This window comes from Sarcophilus harrisii, chromosome 2, assembly GCF_902635505.1.
Source record: "Sarcophilus harrisii chromosome 2, mSarHar1.11, whole genome shotgun sequence".
In the NCBI taxonomy this organism is placed as follows: Eukaryota; Metazoa; Chordata; class Mammalia; order Dasyuromorphia; family Dasyuridae; genus Sarcophilus; species Sarcophilus harrisii.
This window is the reverse complement of record NC_045427.1, coordinates 485,934,110-485,954,951: the sequence shown is the minus strand read 5'-3', so window position 1 is coordinate 485,954,951 and position 20,842 is coordinate 485,934,110. Positions and strand designations below refer to the sequence as shown.

General features: G+C 39.0%; 1 protein-coding gene across 8 annotated transcripts in view; it reads left to right on the top strand.

The window, feature by feature from the left end:
• The window catches only part of VAV2 (vav guanine nucleotide exchange factor 2), a 433,076-nt gene that overhangs the window by 370,907 nt on the left and 41,327 nt on the right, over positions 1 to 20,842 (top strand). For all 8 annotated transcript variants that reach the window (XM_031949439.1, XM_031949436.1, XM_031949435.1 and 5 more), the window contains 3 exons: positions 18,752 to 18,851; positions 19,180 to 19,275; positions 19,673 to 19,741. In XM_031949439.1, coding sequence (XP_031805299.1) covers positions 18,752 to 18,851; positions 19,180 to 19,275; positions 19,673 to 19,741 — 265 coding nt within the window. The remainder of the gene's footprint in view (positions 1 to 18,751; positions 18,852 to 19,179; positions 19,276 to 19,672; positions 19,742 to 20,842) is intronic.

The following is a 20,842-nucleotide window of genomic DNA, read 5'->3' as shown; positions in this document are numbered from 1 at the left end:
AGACCAGTCTTATTGTTTTACCTGCTTATTTATTGAACATAATTCCTGCTTCTCAAATTCAAATGAAATCATCATCTTTTCCCTCTTCTCCCTGTTCCCTAGTCATTAATATACCTCAACATCCTGTGTGTTCTGCCTCTACAGAGTTCTACCTCTTTTCTATTCCCACCACTCCTGCTCTGGCTCAAATCCCTAGCATCTCTCCTTGGACTGTCCAAAGAGCCTACTTACCAACCTGCTTACCTTCAATCTTCCATCCTCTAAATCATCCTTCTAAACCCCTACCAGAGGGCTCTCAGAAGACATCATTCCTGTGGTCAGAATCTTTCTTTCAGTGGACTCTTAAGAATCTGGCCCTAATCTGTGTTTCTGGATTTGGCTTTAAAGACAGAAAGCACTTTACAATTTGTCTTAGTCCACAGACCCATATTACTTATCCTGCTTGTAATGTCAGATCATATTCTTCCCAGTAAGTCCATCCTGAAAGAACCTGTAACTTCATCACTAGTCAATAAAGTGGGTTAGTCCCATCTCCGGGATCAGTCTCAGGCCAGGGTCCCCCCACCATTTACTATAAGCTTTCAGAGCTCCAAGCAAAGGGACTAATGAGAATTGAGATAGACTTTCATGGTGCTGTGGATTTTACTCAAGGTAGAATGAAGTCTAAAATTACCTCCCCACAGTCTACAGCACTTTGGAGTTTTCCATTCAACTAGGGTAAGACATTTTTATTACCCTGTGTGAGTGACTTCCCTTGGCGGTGACAATTATTGAGATCCTCCACAGTAATATTTCTTCAAACTCTCATTTAGAACACATTTGCAAGCAAACTCTGGGAGTCGCTGTCATTGTGCAAGGAATGTTAAGGATGAGAAGTCAGAGGTGACTAACATAATTTGATGATTTTTTTCCCCATGTGATACGCCCAGAAACATCAAACAGAAGCTCAAGATGAATGGCTTCCAAAAAGTCGAAATACCTTAGTTAGAGCTCACCTCTCACCCTCCTCCCCCAATTCTGGATTTCCTCCAGTTACATCCCAGACTCTGCCTGGAAAGCTATGTGCCTGGTTTCTATCTTAGAATGTCTGCACAGGGATTTACTAGGTTTTGCAAGTGCCTTGTCAGCAGAGGGATTGATTTGGCTCCTAGGCTAAAGATGGTTGTTACAGAATAGTATTTGGAATGAAAGGATACCATCTGATGGACCCTATGGACGAAAGAAAGAAAGATACAGACCTTTGTTAAGCAACTACAATGTGTCAGACACTGTGCTAAGTGTTTTACAAATATCTCATTAGAGCCTTAAGACAAGGTAGGTTTTATTATCATCCCCTTTTAGAGCTGAGAAAATTGAGGCAGACAGAATTGTGAGGTATCTTAGTCAAATTTGAACTCAGGTTTTCCTGACTTCCCCAGCACTTTATTAGGACCACTTCATAGCAAAGCTCTAGTCTAGAAAGCCAAGCCTGAATTTGTTGGGCTCGTGTTCCTTAACACAGCATTATTACTCATCTCATACATTTAATATACTTGGCTCTGGAATCTGTGAACAGGGGATATGACTCCACAATGCACATCACCCATCCTCCTCTGCCTCTTACTCTTGTCTAGGTGCTCCCATAAGTTTGTTACAGGCAATCAACTCAGTGGCCTGGGGACATCACTCCCTTTCTTCTTCCATCTCAAGGACAACAGTGGCACACACAGGCAAACTTTTGGTTAACCCTTACTTTCATCATGACCCACCCAGTCTATGTCTATAACTTATCTTGTAAGGGCTGAACTAGATCAAAGAACCTTAGCGCTAAGAGGGATCCTAGAAGTAGTATCAGAGTCAACTGCCAAACACCTTGTGAAACATAAAAAAGTGATAGCTTTTGTATTTTCCTTACTTGGTTTCCCAGTGTAATCTCCCTTCCATCCATCAAAAGAATAAAGCTTAAAAATGAAAAGGAGAAGGCAGAGAGGAGCAGTTCAACTAAAATAACAACACATCAATCCAATCTGATTTTTACGTAGAGTGTTCTAGCCCCAACATTTAAGAGTTTAAGAAACTGGGATCCAAAAGAGCCAAGTGACTGTGATTTATCCAACAGTCTGGCCTAACCTATCGGAGTTAAGTACCTAAATGTTTGTTGAATTACATTCATTGAGTCAGCAAGAATTTATTAAATGTCTGCTAAATGCCAAGCAAGGGCCTCAAGCTTATCTACTTCAAGGGCATAACTTCTTATCCTTTTTGTGTCCTGGAAGCTATTAGTAGTCTAGTGATGTCTGTGGACCCCTTCTCAAGAAAAAAAAATGTTTTTAAATGCAGAAAATAAAGTACATAAGATAGCAAAGGAAACCAATTATATTGAAGTACAGTTGTCACAATATTTGAACAAGTTCATAGGCCACAGGTAATAAATTCTGGCTAGAGAATGATACAGCACAGAATGGAATGGAAAAACATTTAAGTGCTTACAGTGTGCCAAATACTGTGTTAAGAGATAGGACTACAAAGAGAAAATGAGCTTTTCTGCTTTTGAAGAGCTTGAGTTCTAATTGAAGAATACAACCTATAAAGAAGTTCATGTTTATGTTTAGTTCATAGTGGATAGAAAGGTCAGTCAAGGAAAAGAGCAATGCAGATAGCAAAGCCAGAGGACTTGGTACAGTAATGGCAGGACAGATGGCCCTTCTTCCAAGGCGATAGTGAATTTAAGAGTTAAGCTGAAAGGCAGCTCTGTGATATCTCTATCTATGGATATCTAAATCTGGACATATCTATGTCTATATATCTAAATCTGGATTTAAGGTCAGGAGCCAGCTAATTGTAGATATCCTGCCCCTATAGGAGCTGGATAGTGGGCATCAAACATTGGTTGGATAAATGATTAGTCTCTAGCATTTCCAGTGGTAAAAGGTGTTGCTTATTTATCTTCCTGCCTCCCACTGGCAAGTTGGGGAAAGGGAGGGGAAGATCCAGATACCCACCATTGTCCCTGTGGAAGTGGCTGAGGTAGGGCAGGGAAACATTTCACAGATAAGTAAATATGGGACAAATATGAAGTAACTGGGTTAGAGAGTGTCATTAACAATTGGAAAATCAATAAAGTAGTGTTACAGGACATGACACTTGAACTGAGTCTTGAAGGAGCTCATTTCGGTTGAGTTGATTTCCTTCTGCAGGACAGACAGGAACAGATTACCTATCTCCTTCCAATACCACCCCTCTACATACATACACATCCTAAGTATTCTTTAAAGAGTTTTCTATTTGTAAGAAGAGCAAACATCCTTAGTGAGGGAGACGGAAGGACTTGATGGATTGATTGATTTTGATTGATTGATTGTTAGTTGTGACTTGAAAGATAAAAAGTGAAGAAAGAAAAGTAGAAAAGCCTTAGCATTAATTCTTAGACTATATCTTTTTTTTTTCTTTTCATAGTTTTTATTTATTTTTTTTATTTAGACTATATCTTTAATTAACAATCCAGGTACCAAAAGCATATGCATCTATCACAATTACTCAGATAACTATCTCAGGCATATCTGGGATTTGACCAAAGATTCCCAGGAATTGACATGGCTTATAAAAAATCTTAAGAAAGGGGCACCTAGATGACACAAGAGATAGAGCACCAGCCCTGAAGTCAGGAGGACCTGAGTTCAAATCCAGTCTCAGACACTTAATACTTTCTAGCTGTGTTACCCTGGGCAAGTCATTTAACCCCAATTGCTCAGCAAAACAACCCAAAAAACCAAAAACTTAAGAAACTAAGAAATAGAAACACGTGTAAATACACACACACACATACACATATCTATATATGTGTTTGTATAGCAGTATAACCTCCTTCTACTAGAGCATGAGCTCCCTGAGAGCAGGGGCCAATTTCAAATGCCTTTGTATCCTGAGTGCTTTCTCCTGTTGTTTTTCAGTCATTTTTAAGGCATGTTTGATTAATGCTTCACAACCCATTTGGGATTTTCTTGGCAAAGATACTGGAGTTGTTTGCCATTTCCTTCTGTAGCTCATTTTACAGATGAGAAAACTGAGGCAAACATGGTGAAGTAACTGGTCAAGAATCACACAGGTACTGAGTGTCTGAGGCTGGATTTGAATTCAGGAAGATGAGTTTTCCTGACTTCAGGCCTGATGCTCTGTCTACTGTGCCACTTAACTGCCTCCTTGAGAGCAAGAGACAGTGCTCTGCACTTTACATCCTAAGTGCTCTGCATTTATGGGCATTTAAATGTCTTCTGATAACAAAAACAAAGAGAGAGGGGATGAGAGATTAGGAAAGCTCCTGAATGATTAAGTTGGAAAATCTTTTTTCCTTTTTTGGAGGGGACTCGGAGCTGAAGCTATTGTGAACCCCCTCAACCTTAAGAAGTATTGATTTATGTCACATAAGAGTTGTTTTACAACAAACCTCCAGACTTGTTCACTGAAACGAGCAACAGCAACATCTAGGTACCAGTTTAAATTTTACAGGTGCCTTAGGTGTGCTACCTCTTTAGCTCCTCATTACAAACCTGTTAGGAAGGTCTGAGTTAATGCAAGCAGTGAGCTAGCAGAGGTCAAATTCACCTTCAGGACACCAGATCCCAAATCCAGTGTTCTTTCTGCTACATCACTGCTACTTCCCCAGTGTAAGTTCATCTTATGTAGATGCCCCAGAATCCCAAGCTAGTGTTCCTTCACTACTTCTTTAGCTGTAAACTCCTTGAGGGCAGGGATTATTTTCATTGCCTTTGTACCCCTATTGCTGCTTATAGTGGCTGTCTCACTGTAAATACTTAATAAATGCTTGTTTGATCAAATTTGGCAGATATACTCTTTTCCTTTCACAGTTTATAATCTAAGCAAGGCAAGTTTAACAGAGTCTTTCACAAAGTAGCTCTTTGGCAGCTTGAGATATAGTTCTGTTGTTTTCAGTCACATCTGACTCTTCCTAAGAATATTTAGTTTTGGTTTTTTGTTGTTGTTGTTTTTTTTTTTTTTTGGCAACGATATTGGAGTGATTTGCCATTTCATTCTCTAGTATATTTACAGATGAGGAAACTGAGGCAAACAGGGTTAAGTGACTGGCTCAGAATCATACAGCTAGTTAAGTGTCTGCTAATATAATTCTTCTCATTGTTACCACAGGATGATACTATGGAATGAGATTTAAGTGAAAAAAAATGGCTTCTTACAGTCTCTATAAATAGCCCATCTTCCCAAAGTCAGTTTGTTGTAAACAGCTGAAAGAATAGTCTCCAAGTAGGCATGCTATATTCACAGTGGTCTTTACTGTAAAAATGTGGTGGAGGTGTGATATTAAGTTTTATGTATAACTTGTACATAGTAGGTGCTTAATGAAAACTTATTAAATTGAATTGTTGATCCTAAAAAATAGGGAATTTGCATGCTCTTTGTAGATTAGTGCAGCACTGCATGTTTTTAACTTAGATTATTCAGACTGCTTTTTTTAAATTGTATTTTATATCCCAGGCATATCCTATAGCCCTTCCTCCTTCTGAAACCTTTTTTTGTGACAAAGAAATGAAGTTAAGCAGAAAATCTAATATTGAAAGCTTGACTGATAGTATGATAGTATATGATAATACAGTTATGTACTGATAAAACTTCTACTTCTCTGTTATGAGGGAGGGAGAATGCTTTTTAAAAAATCTCTTTTCCAACATTTCTATTGGAATCTTTCTTTTATTTAGAGATCAACCTCCTTTAGTAATCTTTTAATTTCCTTTGTTGTTGACATTGTGCAAATTGTTGCTTTTTGTTCTATATTCCCATGTTTCTCTGAATTCCTCATATTTAGAATTTCTTATTGTACATAAATATTTAATTATGTCAGTCAGCAGCATTTAGGTGCAGGCACTGGGATAAACTCTTCTGATGCAAATAAAAAAGCAAAAACAGTTCTTGCTCTTAAGGAGCTTACATTTCATGGGGGGAGAAAGCATTTATGTTTAAAAGGATGATACAAGACACAGAAATAGTAGAATGGAAAGTAATTCGAAACAAGAAAGTGGAAAGTGGGAAATATCTCTTGTAGCAAGTGGCATTTGTGCTCAGTCTTGAAGAAAGTCATGATTATAGGATGATTTAAAGCTAAAAAGAGTTGTAGAGGTCATCCAATTCAACCCCCATGTTTTTCATATTGGGACAGTGAGTTTAAATTTGTCCTCAGAAATTTAATAGCTATGTGACTCTGGGCAAGTCACTTAACTCCCAGTTACCAGAAGGAAGGAACGGTGGACAACTAGGTCAGCAGGACTGTAACAGAATGCTTCAAATACATGCAAAATGATGTATGGGATGATGAGGGAAGGAAATGGTAGATAAGAGATTGAAGATGAGAGAGACAGTGGAGATGATGGTGGAATCAATCGTTGAAGAAGTTGGAAAAGAGAAATAACCAAAGATCAGTATAGAGAGGTTGGCCTTGAGAAAGGCAGGGGTTCCTTCTTTAAATACTAGAAGAAGTAGTGATGGATGATCTCAGAGGGATATGAGGGGAAAAGGAAAGAGCTCCAGGGGACTGGCCTCATTTTTCTTCTATGCCTCCTGAGGTAAAGTTTTTATATTTAATTCAGGAAGCTAATAGAGGGCCACTGGAGCTTATTGAACGAGGGTGAGGTGACATGGTCACCCTATATGTTAGGAAAACCACTTAGGCAATTTTGTGCCAAAGAGTTGAAAAGGTAGGAACAGGAATGCATTAAATTCATACACCTTCATTTTTTAGTCTTTTTCCTATTTGATGGGCACTAATTTTGTTCTTTACATATGAGTGATGCTGTTCTTGTTCTCATTTTCTCTCTCGATCACTCCCCCCTTCTCTCCCTAGTATCTGTTGCACTCCCCACCCCTTTAACTTTCTATTCCAACTGTGGGATTTTTGTATCAAACTATAAATAGAATTCAGTCACTTTTCTTGCGTATTCAAAATTGAAATCAGAACACTTGGATCACTGATGTATAGGATCATTTTAAAGTTCCATCAATGGTGAATCAGTGTGCTCATCTTCCCACAGCCTCCCCCATAGTAGAGTTTTCTTATCTTTGCATAGAATGAGGTAAAGCCTCATCTTTGTTTTAATTCACTTTTCTTACCATTGGTAATTTAGAGCATATTTTTCATGTGGCAATTAGTAGTTTCAATTGATTTTATAAGGGGAAGTATCTGTCACTCCACACCTGGAACTCACATTACCAACAATTGTTTTGAAGAAACCTCCAATCTAGAGGCAACTAAGTCATCCTGAAACCTGTCCAACAAAAGGATGGATAGCAAAGCCCCAGATGCTGAATCTGGCTTTGGCCAAGCCATGAAGAAATTGCGTGATAGGCTTGCAGTTCATCCAGCTGTTTTAAGCCACATTGAGGAGAACATTCACTGTTATATCTTACTCAGATGACTGCTCTTAAACATAGGATTTTCTAGGAATGTTCTTTGTAAGATTATCTCCCTCAAGGGGGACCTCTCTCTGTAACTGAGGCACTGGCTACTTCCTGACATAAATGACTGACTTTTCATGGGGTCAGGAAGGGATTTATCTTGTGACCTTGGAAGAATGGGGAAATTTTGTCCCATTGGCCCCATTCCTAGTCACTAGAAGGGCTAGTGAGGGTTAAATGGGGAGGGCAGATGGTTAGGTACTCCATGCAGTCTCTGTGACTTAGATGCAACAGAGCAGAGCTCTATTCTTATGCTAATTTGGACTGGCAATTAAAACCAAGAAAACATTTGGATTGTCTTAGGAAGATTTTGAAGATCATCTGGATGTTGAGGTCCTTTATTAAGCTGAACTGCCAAGCATTTAAACTCTTCGGTAGAAAATACAACTCCTGATGGCCTGGCCACATTGTTCAAATGCCAATTGTATGTTCACCTAATTCATTAAGGTGAAACTATTAGCTAGCTAGCTAACTCAGAAATCAACTCATTCCAACTTAGAAAAATCTACATTTAATGAATTTCCCTTTGCATCCTAGGTAATCCCAGGCCTCTGTCACCCTGGAAATCTGGACACAACTTAGTATATCTGTCCCTAAATCAAACAAAAATTTGAATTCTAGTGTCAGCTGACAATAAAGCATTAGACAATGTTAACTTAGATTGATTCTGTCTGTCTCTTTCCTACCCGATTTCTTCAATCTCATACTGTTCTTAGTTGGAACTAAGAGAGAGCGATTCACCTTGTGTTCTGTTTTCTTCCACTGCTAATTCTTCCCCATGCCTTTTCATCTCTCCAAATCCCAGTCATCCTCCAAGGACAAAGTCAAAAATTTTACCTCTCCACTGACATCCTTTTTTTTTTTCGTCCAGGCCATGGTGATCTCTTCTTCCTTTGAATTTCTAGGGTGCGTGCATTTTGCCTCACTTGTTTTGTATTTAGTAACTGCTGCCCAGTACTGCTTCTTATTGTCACTCTGAGGTACTGAAAAGAATTGGTTTTGAAGTTGAAGAACCTGGATTCAAATCTTAGGTCTATTACTTATTTCCTGTGTGATTTTTCTCTCTAGACTTAAGTTTCCTCATCTTTTAAAGTGAGAGGTTTAGATTAGATGATATCTAAAGTTCCTTTCAATTTTAGATCTGGGATCTTATGACTGGATGATCTCCAAGGTCCTCCCAGATCAATCTTTTTATATGCCCATATGTCATTTCTCATATGTCAACTTCTAGAATTCATGTTCTCTTCCCTAACTTCTGATTCTGGGGCAGTGGTCCAACTCGGGATGGATGCAATCATTCTCTTCAGAATGATAGGCTATCTTATGGAAGAGATTGAGCCTGTTTTTTTTCTTAATTTCTTATACCCACAATGAATATCCTGGTACTCTAAGGATCTAATTATAAGTGATGACATGGCAAGGTACTAATGATCTTATAGTGGTGTAGCCAAGAAGTTATCTTTAATTTGGGGAAATTCATATTAACAGATTTGCACAGAGTGTTGTGATTTCACCTTTATGATGTCATTCATGGTCATTTCTGGTTCTCTAAGAGTGTTTCATCTATATAAACTCAATATTGAAAGGCCAACCTATGCACCCATTTGTATATCCATACTGAAGATTGTTGTTCAGTCAGGTGGTGTAGTGGATAGAGAACTGAACCTGGAGGCAGGAAGACCTGAATTCAAATTTGGCCTCTTCTGTTACTAGCTGAATGAACCTGAACAAGTCACTTAACCTTGGTCTGCCTCATTTTCCTCATCTGTAAATGGGGATAATAATGGGACCTACCTCCCACCCACAATTGGTATAAGAATCAAATAATTATAAAACACTTAGGAATGCCTGATCCATAGTAAGTGCTATATAAATGTTAGCTGATAATGTTATCATTGTTATTCCTTCTTTGTCTATTCCTAGCTATATCCCTTACAGGATGAATAAAATAAGAGAGATAGATTAGGAATTTTTTGTGTGTCTTAAATCCTGTGGCAATCTGATAAAGCCTATGGTTGCCTTCTCAAAATATTTTTAGAGGCAAAAAATTAAAAATACAGGATTACAAAGAAAACCAATTATATTGAAGCATAGATACAATTTTTTTTCCCATGCAAGTTCACAGACCCTTTGAAATCTATCCACAAATCTGTGGGTCCCAGATTAATCCCTATACTAGACTGTCTAAGGTCCTTTTAGGCTTTTAACAGTCTGTGTTCTGAGGTCCTTTCCAGTTCTCATATTCTACATCTTAAGGCCACTTCTAACACTCTGAATTTAAAAATCCATTCCTGTTGTAATATGCTATAATTTACAGCCTCCCCTAGAAAGAGTGTGAAATTCATAGAGTTGCAAAATATTCCCAAACTGAATAACAATGGAGAGATTCTTCAAGCCTGAGGCAGCTGTTCCTTATGGGTGAATGGTTCCTTGCCCAATCTGTAGAACTTTCTGCCAAAGCCTGACCTAACCAAAAGGAAAGGTCAGGGATCATCATATTGAGAGAGAAGTGGAAAATTGTCCAACAGATACTATAGGAGCACTGACCTAAGGGAATTTATCCTTCGTAGTTCATCAGGCATCCCTGGACAGAACCTCAGCCACATTGCAGAGTCCAAAAGAGAGGGGTATTTTTCTAAAGGTGGATTGGAAAGTTCTTATTCCACTTAATAACTTAGTGAGCATTCCAAATGCCCACCAATGCCAGGGGAAGGAAAAAGGTGATACTTTTATGCTTTATGGTTACTTTAGATCCTGGTCACAGAGTCATACATTTCAGACTGTACTTCACTGGGAATTCATATAGATGCGATGTGCTGTGAGTTTAAAGAGCACATATTGTGATTGCTGTGCTGAGCAGATGGCAGCACCCGCTTCGCTGGGAAGAGAATTAGACAATTTAATTGACTGAATTCTGTTTGAGCTGGCCCTTCCAGAATTTTAGAGGGTCTTCTATCAGGTAATTTAGGAGAGTAAATAAACAATAGCAGTAGGATGGAGTTGGGTCAACTGGATATGTTGTGCTTTGTCATTGTGAAGGGTCAAAAAACCCCAAAGGATTGCTTGGTACCCAGGTATCATTATTCAAGAGAACAGTTGCTTCTTGGAGCATTTAGACTAGTGCTAGAGAGAAGTGACCCACATGACAAGGGGATGATGTGAATTCATGCTATGCAGGTGTTGGGGAAAGCACAAAGCAAGTCTATGTGCTTGCTTCCACACTTCTTAGTATGTTTTCAGCATGTTGTCAGGACCTTCAAGATAGATGAAAACAGTATCAACGTCAGCTGCCACACTGATAGTAAATTATTTAACTTTAAAAAGTTACAAGCCAAGACTAAAGTGGAAGGAGAGCTGGTGCACAATTTTTTGTTTGCAGATGGTTAGGTACTCCATGCAGTCTCTGTGACTTAGATGCAACAGAGCAGAGCTCTATTCTTATGCTAATTTGGGCTGGCAATTAAAACCGAGAAAACATTTGGATTGTCTTAGGAAGATTTTGAAGATCACCTGGACGTTGAGGTCCTTTATTAAGCTGAACTGCCAAGCATTTAAACTCCACGGTAGAAAACACAACTCCTGATGGTCTGGCCACATTGTTCAAATGCCAAATGTATGTTCACCTAAAATATTACTCCTCTTTATAGAGAGGAGACACAAGGGAAGTGCTCACATGGAGTTCAGAATAATTGATACAAAGATATTTTCAAGGTCTCTCTGAAAGAATTTGGTATCAGTTGTAGGACATGGGAGACGATTAGCACAGGACTGCCCAGCATGGCATCCCCACATCAAATAAAGCACTGTGCTCTGTGAGTAAAGCAGAATTATGGTTGCTCCAAAGAAATCTGAAATGTGCAAATTTAGAGCTGCGTCCACCCCAAATGTTCACCTAGACCATTTGTGCTTGACCTATGGTAGAGCCTTCTGAGCCCACTTTCTCTTTCTTGGTGGCTGGATAAAATGAAGATCTTATTGTCCGAGGGCTAACTTTTCCAAGTTTCAGACACTCACTCAAGAGCTGATGTAGTCAAGGGGCATAGAATACCAGCTGTGATTGCTCTGCTTAGTGAATAGCAGAACCTATCTCACTGAGAGAAGGATCCAGCTTCAAGGGCTGAATTGTGCATCTTCTGAGCCTTTCCGGAGTTTAAGTGTCTATTTATCAAGTAATCCAGAGAGGAAGTAAACAAATTTTTCCTGAAGAGATAAAGAAAGACTTGGAATATTTAAATCCTCTCAACTGTTAAAAAAGAATTATTTCATCAATATAATTGGGGATAAAGAAAGAGAAACATTGTGGTTATAATGCAGACTTTGGCATTGCAGAGTAATAGAAGATGTGATCTGGGAATCAGAAGACTTGCATTGTCCAAATGTGCCACTACCTGCTCAGTGAATATAAAAATCTCTTCTCTGAGCTTCATTTTCCTCATTAGTTGGAAGAGTCTTTACTTTTGTGGAAAGGAGTCTTTTTTTTTTTTTTTTATGCCATTATTTGTTTTCAAAGTATCTTGGTAGCACAGTGGCTTGAGAGCTGGACCTGAAGTCGGGAAGACCCAAGTTGAAATTCTACCTCGGTTAATGCTATGACTCTGAATAACTTATGCAATCTCTGTCAGCCTCAGTTTCTTCATCTGTAAAATGGATGTAAGAATAGTACCTACCCACCAAGGTTGTTGTCAAAACAAAGTGAGATAATATTTGTAAAACAGTCTGCAAATGCTGACTATTAATATATTATTTTACTGTTGAATGAGTGAAAAAACTACTTATAAGCTCTTCCTTTGTGCCAAGCACTTTACTCAGTTCTAGAGATAAAGACATAAAAATAAAAAATGGTCACCTGCCCTGAAGAAGCTCCCTTCCATTCTGGTCGGGGAAACAGCATATATTGGGGAGTTGTGACCACCAAAGGGTATTTTAGTTTAGTAAGTTATGCAGATGGTGAATACAGAGGGGAGTAGATTGCCACTTAGATACCTCTTTCCAATAGTAATGATAGTATTAATTTAATTATGGTTTCAAACTGGAAAGTGGGGAAGTGGGATAGAAAAACAGTAAGTACCCCATGTCAGCACCAATGGCTGATGAGAACATAATTGGAGAGTAAAGTAGAACATGACTGGGGCCAACCCAGGTTAACTGAGAAACACCTGAGGTCATCACCAACCAGGCCAACAAAAACATGACCTTTTAGACCTTCATGGCATTGATCTCCTGATTAATCCTTGTGTTGTTCTTTGATATTTGGATAAGCCATCTTCGCCTTTTTTTTTTAAACTTCAGTTTAGTGATATGCCTGATCAACTTGAGAATAACTAAAATGCAGGTTGGGAGCTTGAGTGCTCCAGCCTTCTTCTACTCAACTGTAAATAAATAGAAAAAGAGGTGGGCTGACTATGGAGCAGAAGTCAGACAGCACCATATCCCTGGAGTATTAAGGAAAAGTCTATAGAGAAGAATCTCTAGAGTGGATGATAAGTCCTGGATATGTTGTGCTTTGTCATTGTGAAGGATTTACCTTTTACTAGGTAGGATTATAACGTTAGAGTAGTGGGAGTCTGCCTAACTCAATACAGTAGGTACAAAATGAGATCATAGATATGAAAATGATTTGAAAAGTCCTTCTGTTAGTGGTTTCTTTCATTGCTTTTCTGCAAAATCTGGCTTTCCTTAGGATAGAGGTTGGAGATTTCATATGTTGTATTTTAGGAATTCCCCATCTCAACAGGACTGACAGCGCCTTATTAACTGGGGAAGCTGGCAGGTTAGGGAGTTATTGTACCTGAAGAGAGATGGGGAAGGAAACCCTAAGGATTAATATGTATTATGGCAGCTTTCCTAAGACTTGGGAGAATTCTGCAAATCTCCTTGCTCTCCACTCTTGCCTTGAAGGGTTCCAGATTTCCTTAGTAACAGAAGGACAAGAATGAGCAACTTAATGACATTTAATACCTTATTACACAAAGTTTTGGTCTGCCCAGAAACAGCTGTCTGGGCACTGGAGAGAGTGCAAACTGAATATTGTTTGGAGTGCCAGTGGCAGAGGATGGGGAATCTGGAGTAAAGGACTTTTCCTGGACTGGTAGATGTTTAAATCCCCTTTACCATCCTTTCTGCACAAATCCCCTCCCAATTAGCCACATGGGAAACCACTAAAACTTTTACTTATGCTCTGAAAAATCCTTCTAACCAATTTGAAGAATTTTGAATATATATCTATATACTTACATTTTTAATCAACCCTTGCACCAAAATTCCCAGTTTAATAGCATATTTGCCTGAGCTAAAGCCAAGAGTCAGATTCCTGTCCTAAGCAGCTCCTGGGCAGAGCTTTCTGCACAGCTGGGAAAAGCAGATTTGAGCAGTGACGCTGACATTGCCACCGTATTGTGAGGCAGTTTATGTTTCACTGAATAGTTTTAGACAAGACAGGATTTTTTTCTTGCCGAGTCTTTTCCTGTTGACTTTTTGCATTCTCCTGCCACACAGTGGCTTCTTCAAAATCAAGCCTAGCCAGATGTGACAGCAAGTGAGAAGAGCTGGGCAGAAGGAGCAGCTTCTTCGGTGCATGCACAGTGTATGCTGTGCATTTAGAGAGAGCTGGGACTGTATTCTGAAGCAACCTCAGACTGTGTGTGTGAAAGGATGAAATAGTAAGTGGGGGAATGAATACCGGATTTGAAATCAGAGAGCCAGTTTTGAAGCTTGGCCCTACTATTTCTAACTCCTAGGAAGAGGCAACTTGGTACCGTGGAAAGGGCACTGACTTTGTACTCCCCAGATCCTGGGTTCAAATCCTACTTCTAATATTACCTGATAACATTGGGGAAATCACTTAACCACACTGAATGTGTTCTTTATCTGTATGACCTTAATTAACGGGCAACTTCCATGTACCAGGCACTTGGAAAACCAGATGAAAGTTGTAAGGTGAGGAAGCTGGATTAGTTTGACTTTTTAAAGTCTCTTTCAGCTTTAAATCTATGATCCTATGACAAGTGTGACCCTGGGAAAGTCGATCATTTTAGATATGTTTCCTCAACTATAATAAAAGGGTTTTTTTTGTTTTGTTTTGTTTTTTATTGACAGAATCCATGCCAGGATAATTTTTTACAACATTATCCTTTGCACTCACTTCTGTTCCGATTTTTTCCCCTCTCTCCCTCCACCCCTTCCCCTAGATGGCAAGCAGTCTTATATATGTGGAATATGTCGCAGTATATCCTAGATACAATATATGTGTGCAGAACCAAACAGTTTTCTTGTTGCACAGGGACAATTGGATTCAGAAGGTAAAAATAACTCGGGAAGAAAAACAAAAATGCAAACAGTTTGCATTCATTTCCCAGTGTTCTTTTTTGGCTGTAGCTGCTTCTGTCCATCATTGATCAATTGAAACTGAATTAGGTCTCTTTGTCAAAGAAATCCACTTCCATCAGAATACATCTTCATACAGTATCGTTGTTGACATATATAATGATCTCCTGGTTCTGTTCATTTCGCTCAGCATCAGTTTATTTAAGTCTCTCCAATCCTCTCTCTATTCATCCTGCTGGTCATTTCTTACAGAACAATAATATTCCATAACATTCATATATCACAATTTACCCAACCATTCTCCAACTGATGGGCATCCATTCATTTTCCAGCTTCTAGCCACTACAAACAGGGCTGCCACAAACATTTTGGCACAGAAGTTCCCTTTCAAATGGAAGTCTTTTGATCCCAAAGGTTTTCCAGATCTATTGATGTTCCTGTTTTGGGGTTGTCTGCCTTTGGGTTTAGGAAGCAAGTTTTCAGCTTTGATACAACACAGGGATTTGGAGCTCATTCAACCCTCAGATTGAACTTTTTACGCCCTTAAGCACTTACTCAGACCCAGTCCTCCCTCCCCCCTCAAATATAGGCCTCAACAAAAAGTCATACCAGCTGCAGCCTTTAGAGTATGTTTTATAAGCCAATTTTAGTGTAAGCCACACAGTCACAATTAGAAATGGAGAAAGAATGGTGAGATCATCCTATTTGGGTTCCCAGGCTTTGCTCCTAACTTTCTCAGGACACAGACATAGATGGAAAGCCTCCAGGCCTTTGTCCATGGAGTCTAACCATTTTATCAAATGCCTCCTGACTCTAGGGCCTTGGATCATGCTATGATGTACAAATACATGGTGCTAAGGGCTTGGAGCCTTCAAAGGATACTTGCAATGTAAATTCATCTGTACTTCGCAATCTGATGTTCACAGTTTCCCTGATCTGGATCTCTTGACCAAAAAGGGAGAAGGAAGAAGATACACTTTTGAAAGCACATTTTAGGACTACAGTTCTGTAGAATAGTTGTAGTACTGGAGTGGGAAACATTCAGTACTTATGCACTTATTAAGCCCCTGTGTGCAAGGTGCATTAGAAGGGAAGAGAAGAAAAGGAAGGTTTCCCTACTCATAAAGAGCTCACAGTCTAGTTAGGGAAAAATATGAACAGCCAAAAGAATAAAAAGAGACAATGTAGACTCAAATGCTGATTGTGTGGTCTAGACTCTAGTTACTGAAAAAGTTCAGAGGAAGGAAAAAGTCCAGGGAGCTGGAATTTTTAGGAAGGTTTTCTACAAGAGAGAGAGATGGGAGTGAATAAAGAGAAAACATTCCACACAACAAGAAGAAAGATAATGAGCAAAGATGGTGGGAGTCCCAGCATCTCAGATTGGAAGGAACCTCAGAAGTACTTCTGATTCCAGTGTGTTGGATCATACCATGATGCACAGATATATGATACATGAGGAGCTGGACCCTTCAAAGGCAAATTCTTTTGTGTTTCCTAATCTGATGCTTAGAGCTTCCCTAACTTGTATCCTGTGATCGAAGAAGAAGAGTACAACCTGAATTTATGTTGCAAATCCCCATGTAGCGTCTTTGACAAGGAGTCCCTTGACCTCTGGTAGAAGACCTCCAGTGACTGGGAACTTGCCACCACCTAAAGCAGAGCTTTGTCGGCTGCTGGACAGCTCCCATCAGTAGGAAGTTTTCTTTCCCATCAAACCTTTACCTTTTTTTTTTTTTTTTTTTGTACTTCTTTCAATTGCTCCTAGATCTGACTTCCAAAAAGAAATTAAAAACCTCCATACTTTTTGGAGTTTGCATACAACCTACAAGTTCTCTCTACATTCTTCTCTTCAGATTAAGCATTCACAATTCCTTCAAGTGACTAATATAGGACAAGATCCCAGAACTGTCACCCATCCTTAGCACTATCCTTTGTATGTTTTCAATTTCTTTGATGTCCTGCCTAAAATATATGGCCCCAAACTAAATAACATGTTTTAGAGAGAATCTGACCAGGACAGAGGATGGTGAGAATGTCATCCCCCCTCATTCTGGCCACTATAGAAGCCTTAATGCAGTTTGATTAGTGTTGATTTTTATGGTTTTACCATGTTATTTTATTAGTTGATATCAATCTCAAAATTTCCAAAGGCCCCAGGTCTTTTACTTTTTCTTTACATGAACTAGGTCTCCATTCCTAACTGAGTCTGTACTTATAGAGGTTGAAGTTATATGAGCATCTAGAAATCAAATTCAGGAAATTATGATTATTCCTATTGAAATTCATCCTTTTAAATTGGATCCATTGTCTGTTTATCTTTTTGGTTAACCTGTTTAGAAGGAAGAAGAGTGGGGGTTCCAGGTGGGAAAAAGGGAAAGAAGAAATTGGTTAAGTAGAATCAAGCCATTTTGTGGAAGGCTCTAAAAGCTGAGTAGAGAAATCTGGCCTTGGGAGGAGGTTCAGAGATTGGGGAGAAGAACAAAGTAAAAGGTGATCCCAGGTCATCCAGCCCTGAAAGGCATTATGAAATCCACAACAGCTGCTGATTTATTCCAGAATGGGTCACATAGTTCAGCTGATTAAACACTTTCCTAGGAAGGTGGGCCTGAGAGACAGCAAACATTAGGCCAATGAAAATACCTAAGCCAAATGATCTTATATCCCCTAGACTTAGTTTTTCCTGACACAGGGATTCATGTGTCTTATTCTTTCATACCTGAACCAAGAAAAGTTATATATTTTCAAGAAAAGTTATATATTTTTAAAAGTTCCATGCTATAATCTTTGGGACACTGGTCTTAAAGAAATGAATATGGATGAATGGGAGTGGGTTTGGAAGAGGCTCAATGATCAGGATATTTAGGAAAGAAGACTTGTTCAGCACAAAATTCCTAAGAGTCAGATCAAATTATTCTTAAGATTGGATAGATCCTCAGAAACCTGGGCCAGAAAGCGTCAAGGCATCTATATTCCTATTCAGCCCAGGAGGGATAAATATTGAAGGTTTTCTCTGACCTGACCCAATTATTCTTATAAAGGAAAGTCTTAAGAATATTTTTTAAAAAGAACTATAAATAATATTGTTCAATCATTATATTGTAAATATGTACATATTATACACATAAATGCCCACGTACATAAACATAAATTTAATTGTCCTAGACACTAATTGCTGAGGATACAAAAAAAAAAAGACAAAAACATAGTTCCTGCTCTTAAGATTTTCATGTTATAATGAGGGAAACAACATGTAAACAACTATATATGTACAAGATGCATATCCACTGTAAGTGGAAGGCAATTTCAAAGTCCCTATATGTTATGTGGGGATATAGTGAGGCTAGAAAAGGCTTCCAACCAAAGATGGGACTTGACATGAGTCTTTTCTTTTCCAGTTGCACATATTGTTCTCTAATAGGTACAATACTAAATTAACACAATTTTTTAAAAAAAAGTTTAATTAAAACAAAGCTGGATAAAAAATAGGAATAAGCTACATTTTAATTACAGAATAGTCTACTATCCAAAAGCCACTAATCCAGAATAGGAGATGCAGTGATATAGGACTCATTGGAACTATTTTAATCCCTACAAAAGAGCACTTGTTTTCTTGTCCATTCACATCTAGAAACAAAGAATTTTGCTATATAGTCATTACATATTGTTATAAATATGAGTATATAGGTGAAGGTATATAGGTGTATAGGTGAAGATATATAGCTTACAGGAATCACTGGGGAATTTTGTGTGAACAGAATTGAGGAGTGGGATTAGACTCTCCCATTTTCTCTAGGGTAGGAGTATTTGAGTCCAGGGTGGCAGGATCCTCTTATAGTTTCTGAGAAAGGTTGTGTTAGGCCTAAGGTAAGGAAACTGGAAGGTGGAGATTTCTTATCTAATTTGTGAATTTCTTGTATGTGTGAATGTGTGTGTCTGTGTGGTACTGATTTTGGTGTTTTGCTCCTTTTAGGCTACTGATTTATGGGGAATACTGCAGCCACATGGAGTATGCCCAGAACACTCTAAACCATCTTATTGCCAATAGAGAAGATTTTAGACAAAAAGTAGAGGTAATACAATTGAGGGTAATAGGGGGAGGTACTTTTTATTCAATTTTGCTAACTGTAAAATGGGTCATTAAATGTCTTTCTGACATTCTGTGATGAAGCTCTTACATTCTAAAGTCCAGCCCTGCTTGAAGATTCTGTGATTTAAGAGTTAATCAGTAGGTTCATCCTTTAATGGAGAGATCTAAGTATGAAAAGTATACAAGACATTTGGACTTGAATCCAAGATTTGTTATTTTTACACTGGGTCTACAGAGGACTAGAGGGACATGGGATAATGTTTCTCTGAACAAAATTTAATTCGGATTTGTTCCTCTGTGATCACTCTTAGGAATGTACTTTGAAAGTCCAAGATGGGAAGTTTAAACTGCAAGATCTGCTAGTAGTGCCAATGCAACGGGTTCTGAAATATCACCTTCTCCTGAAGGTAAGTCCCCATCAACCACAGACCTTCTATTGAGACTGGGCCCCAAAGGATTCTGAGAATGGAGACTTCATGGTCTGTGGTGACATGCCGTCACACAGTGCGAGTGATTTATGACAAAGCAATCATGCATTTGTTAGTTCAGCATGGAACATATTGCTTCTTTAAGGGTTTTGCTCTGGATCAGCTTGCCACAAGATCTGGGAAATATGCATAAAGTTCTGGTTTATACTCAAATGCTTCTGATTTTCCTGCTAGAGCTAATCTGTCAAACTGAAATATACTTCTAGGTGGGTGGGAAGTCCTGTCACTAGAGCCATGAAGTGCATCATACCAGAATTGTGATATGGACAGCGGTGTGTGAAACTGGGAATTATTAATGTTCCCTTAACCCTTTCAGGAACTCCTCAGTCACTCTGCGGATCGTCCAGAAAGACAGCAGCTCAAAGAAGCACTGGAGGCCATGCAGGTAGCTGGGTTTATTGGGATGGGGGAGCCAACTCTCTATTGAGAAATCATAAGGAACACCAACACAGTAGTACTACTTTTAGAACAGAGCTTCTTAACCTTTTGTTGTTTGTTTTGGTGGTGGGCTTACAACTTTTTGAAGTTTTATACAGCCTATGAATTCCTTCTCATAATAATTGTTTAAATGCTTTCCTGGGCAATTTAAAAAGGAAAGCAAAGGTTTGTGAAAATAGAGGTGAAATTTTTTTCCCATCCATGTCCAAGGGACTCTCTAAAATCTATCAACTGGCCCCTTACTTCTGCTTTAGAACCATTCTCTCTCTACTTGGTGGAATTATGAATCAGATGAAACTGTGAGAGATTCCAACCAGGGGTTGCAGTTAATCAGCAAGACAAACAGGTCTTGTAAGACCTTCTCACAGAGAAAGCAGGACCTGTAGTATAGTGCATTATAGTGACCTTGTGGTGAAGTCAGCTCCCTCTTACTGCAAAGTGGCTCTCGAAAGCCTAGGGTCTCATATTATCTGGAGCTCAATGTAGTGTAACAAGCTAAGTGCCTCATGAGAAGCAGGGGGTGGAAAGAGAGTCCACCTGCAGGAGAAATCCTCTAACTTACTTCACTCTCCCCCTGACAGACACATAAACACATAGCATACAGATATACCCCTGCCCCTACATGAAAACATCCACCGCTATCATCATTTATTTATTAAATACCTGCAGTAATGTGCTGAGCTGGGGATGTGGGGGTGATAAGGTACTGTAATTCCTGTATTCGTGGAACTAATCTGATAGAGGGGTGTGTGTGTGTGTGTGAGAGAGAGAAAGAGAGAGAGAGAGTGAGTGTGTGTGAGAGTGAGTGTGTGTGTGTGTGTGTGTATGTGTGTGTTCAGGCAACATGAAGTAGTGGGTGGAAAAGTGACTTTAGAGCTGTGAAAATCTGAGTCTAGTTTCCATCTTCTCTCTCTGTCTCTCTGTCTTTCTGTCTGTCTCTCTGTCTCTTTCTCCATCTGTCTCTGACTGTCTGTCTGTCTCTATTACACACACACACACACACACACACACATTCATACTCTGGCTGTGTAATCCTGGACAAATCACT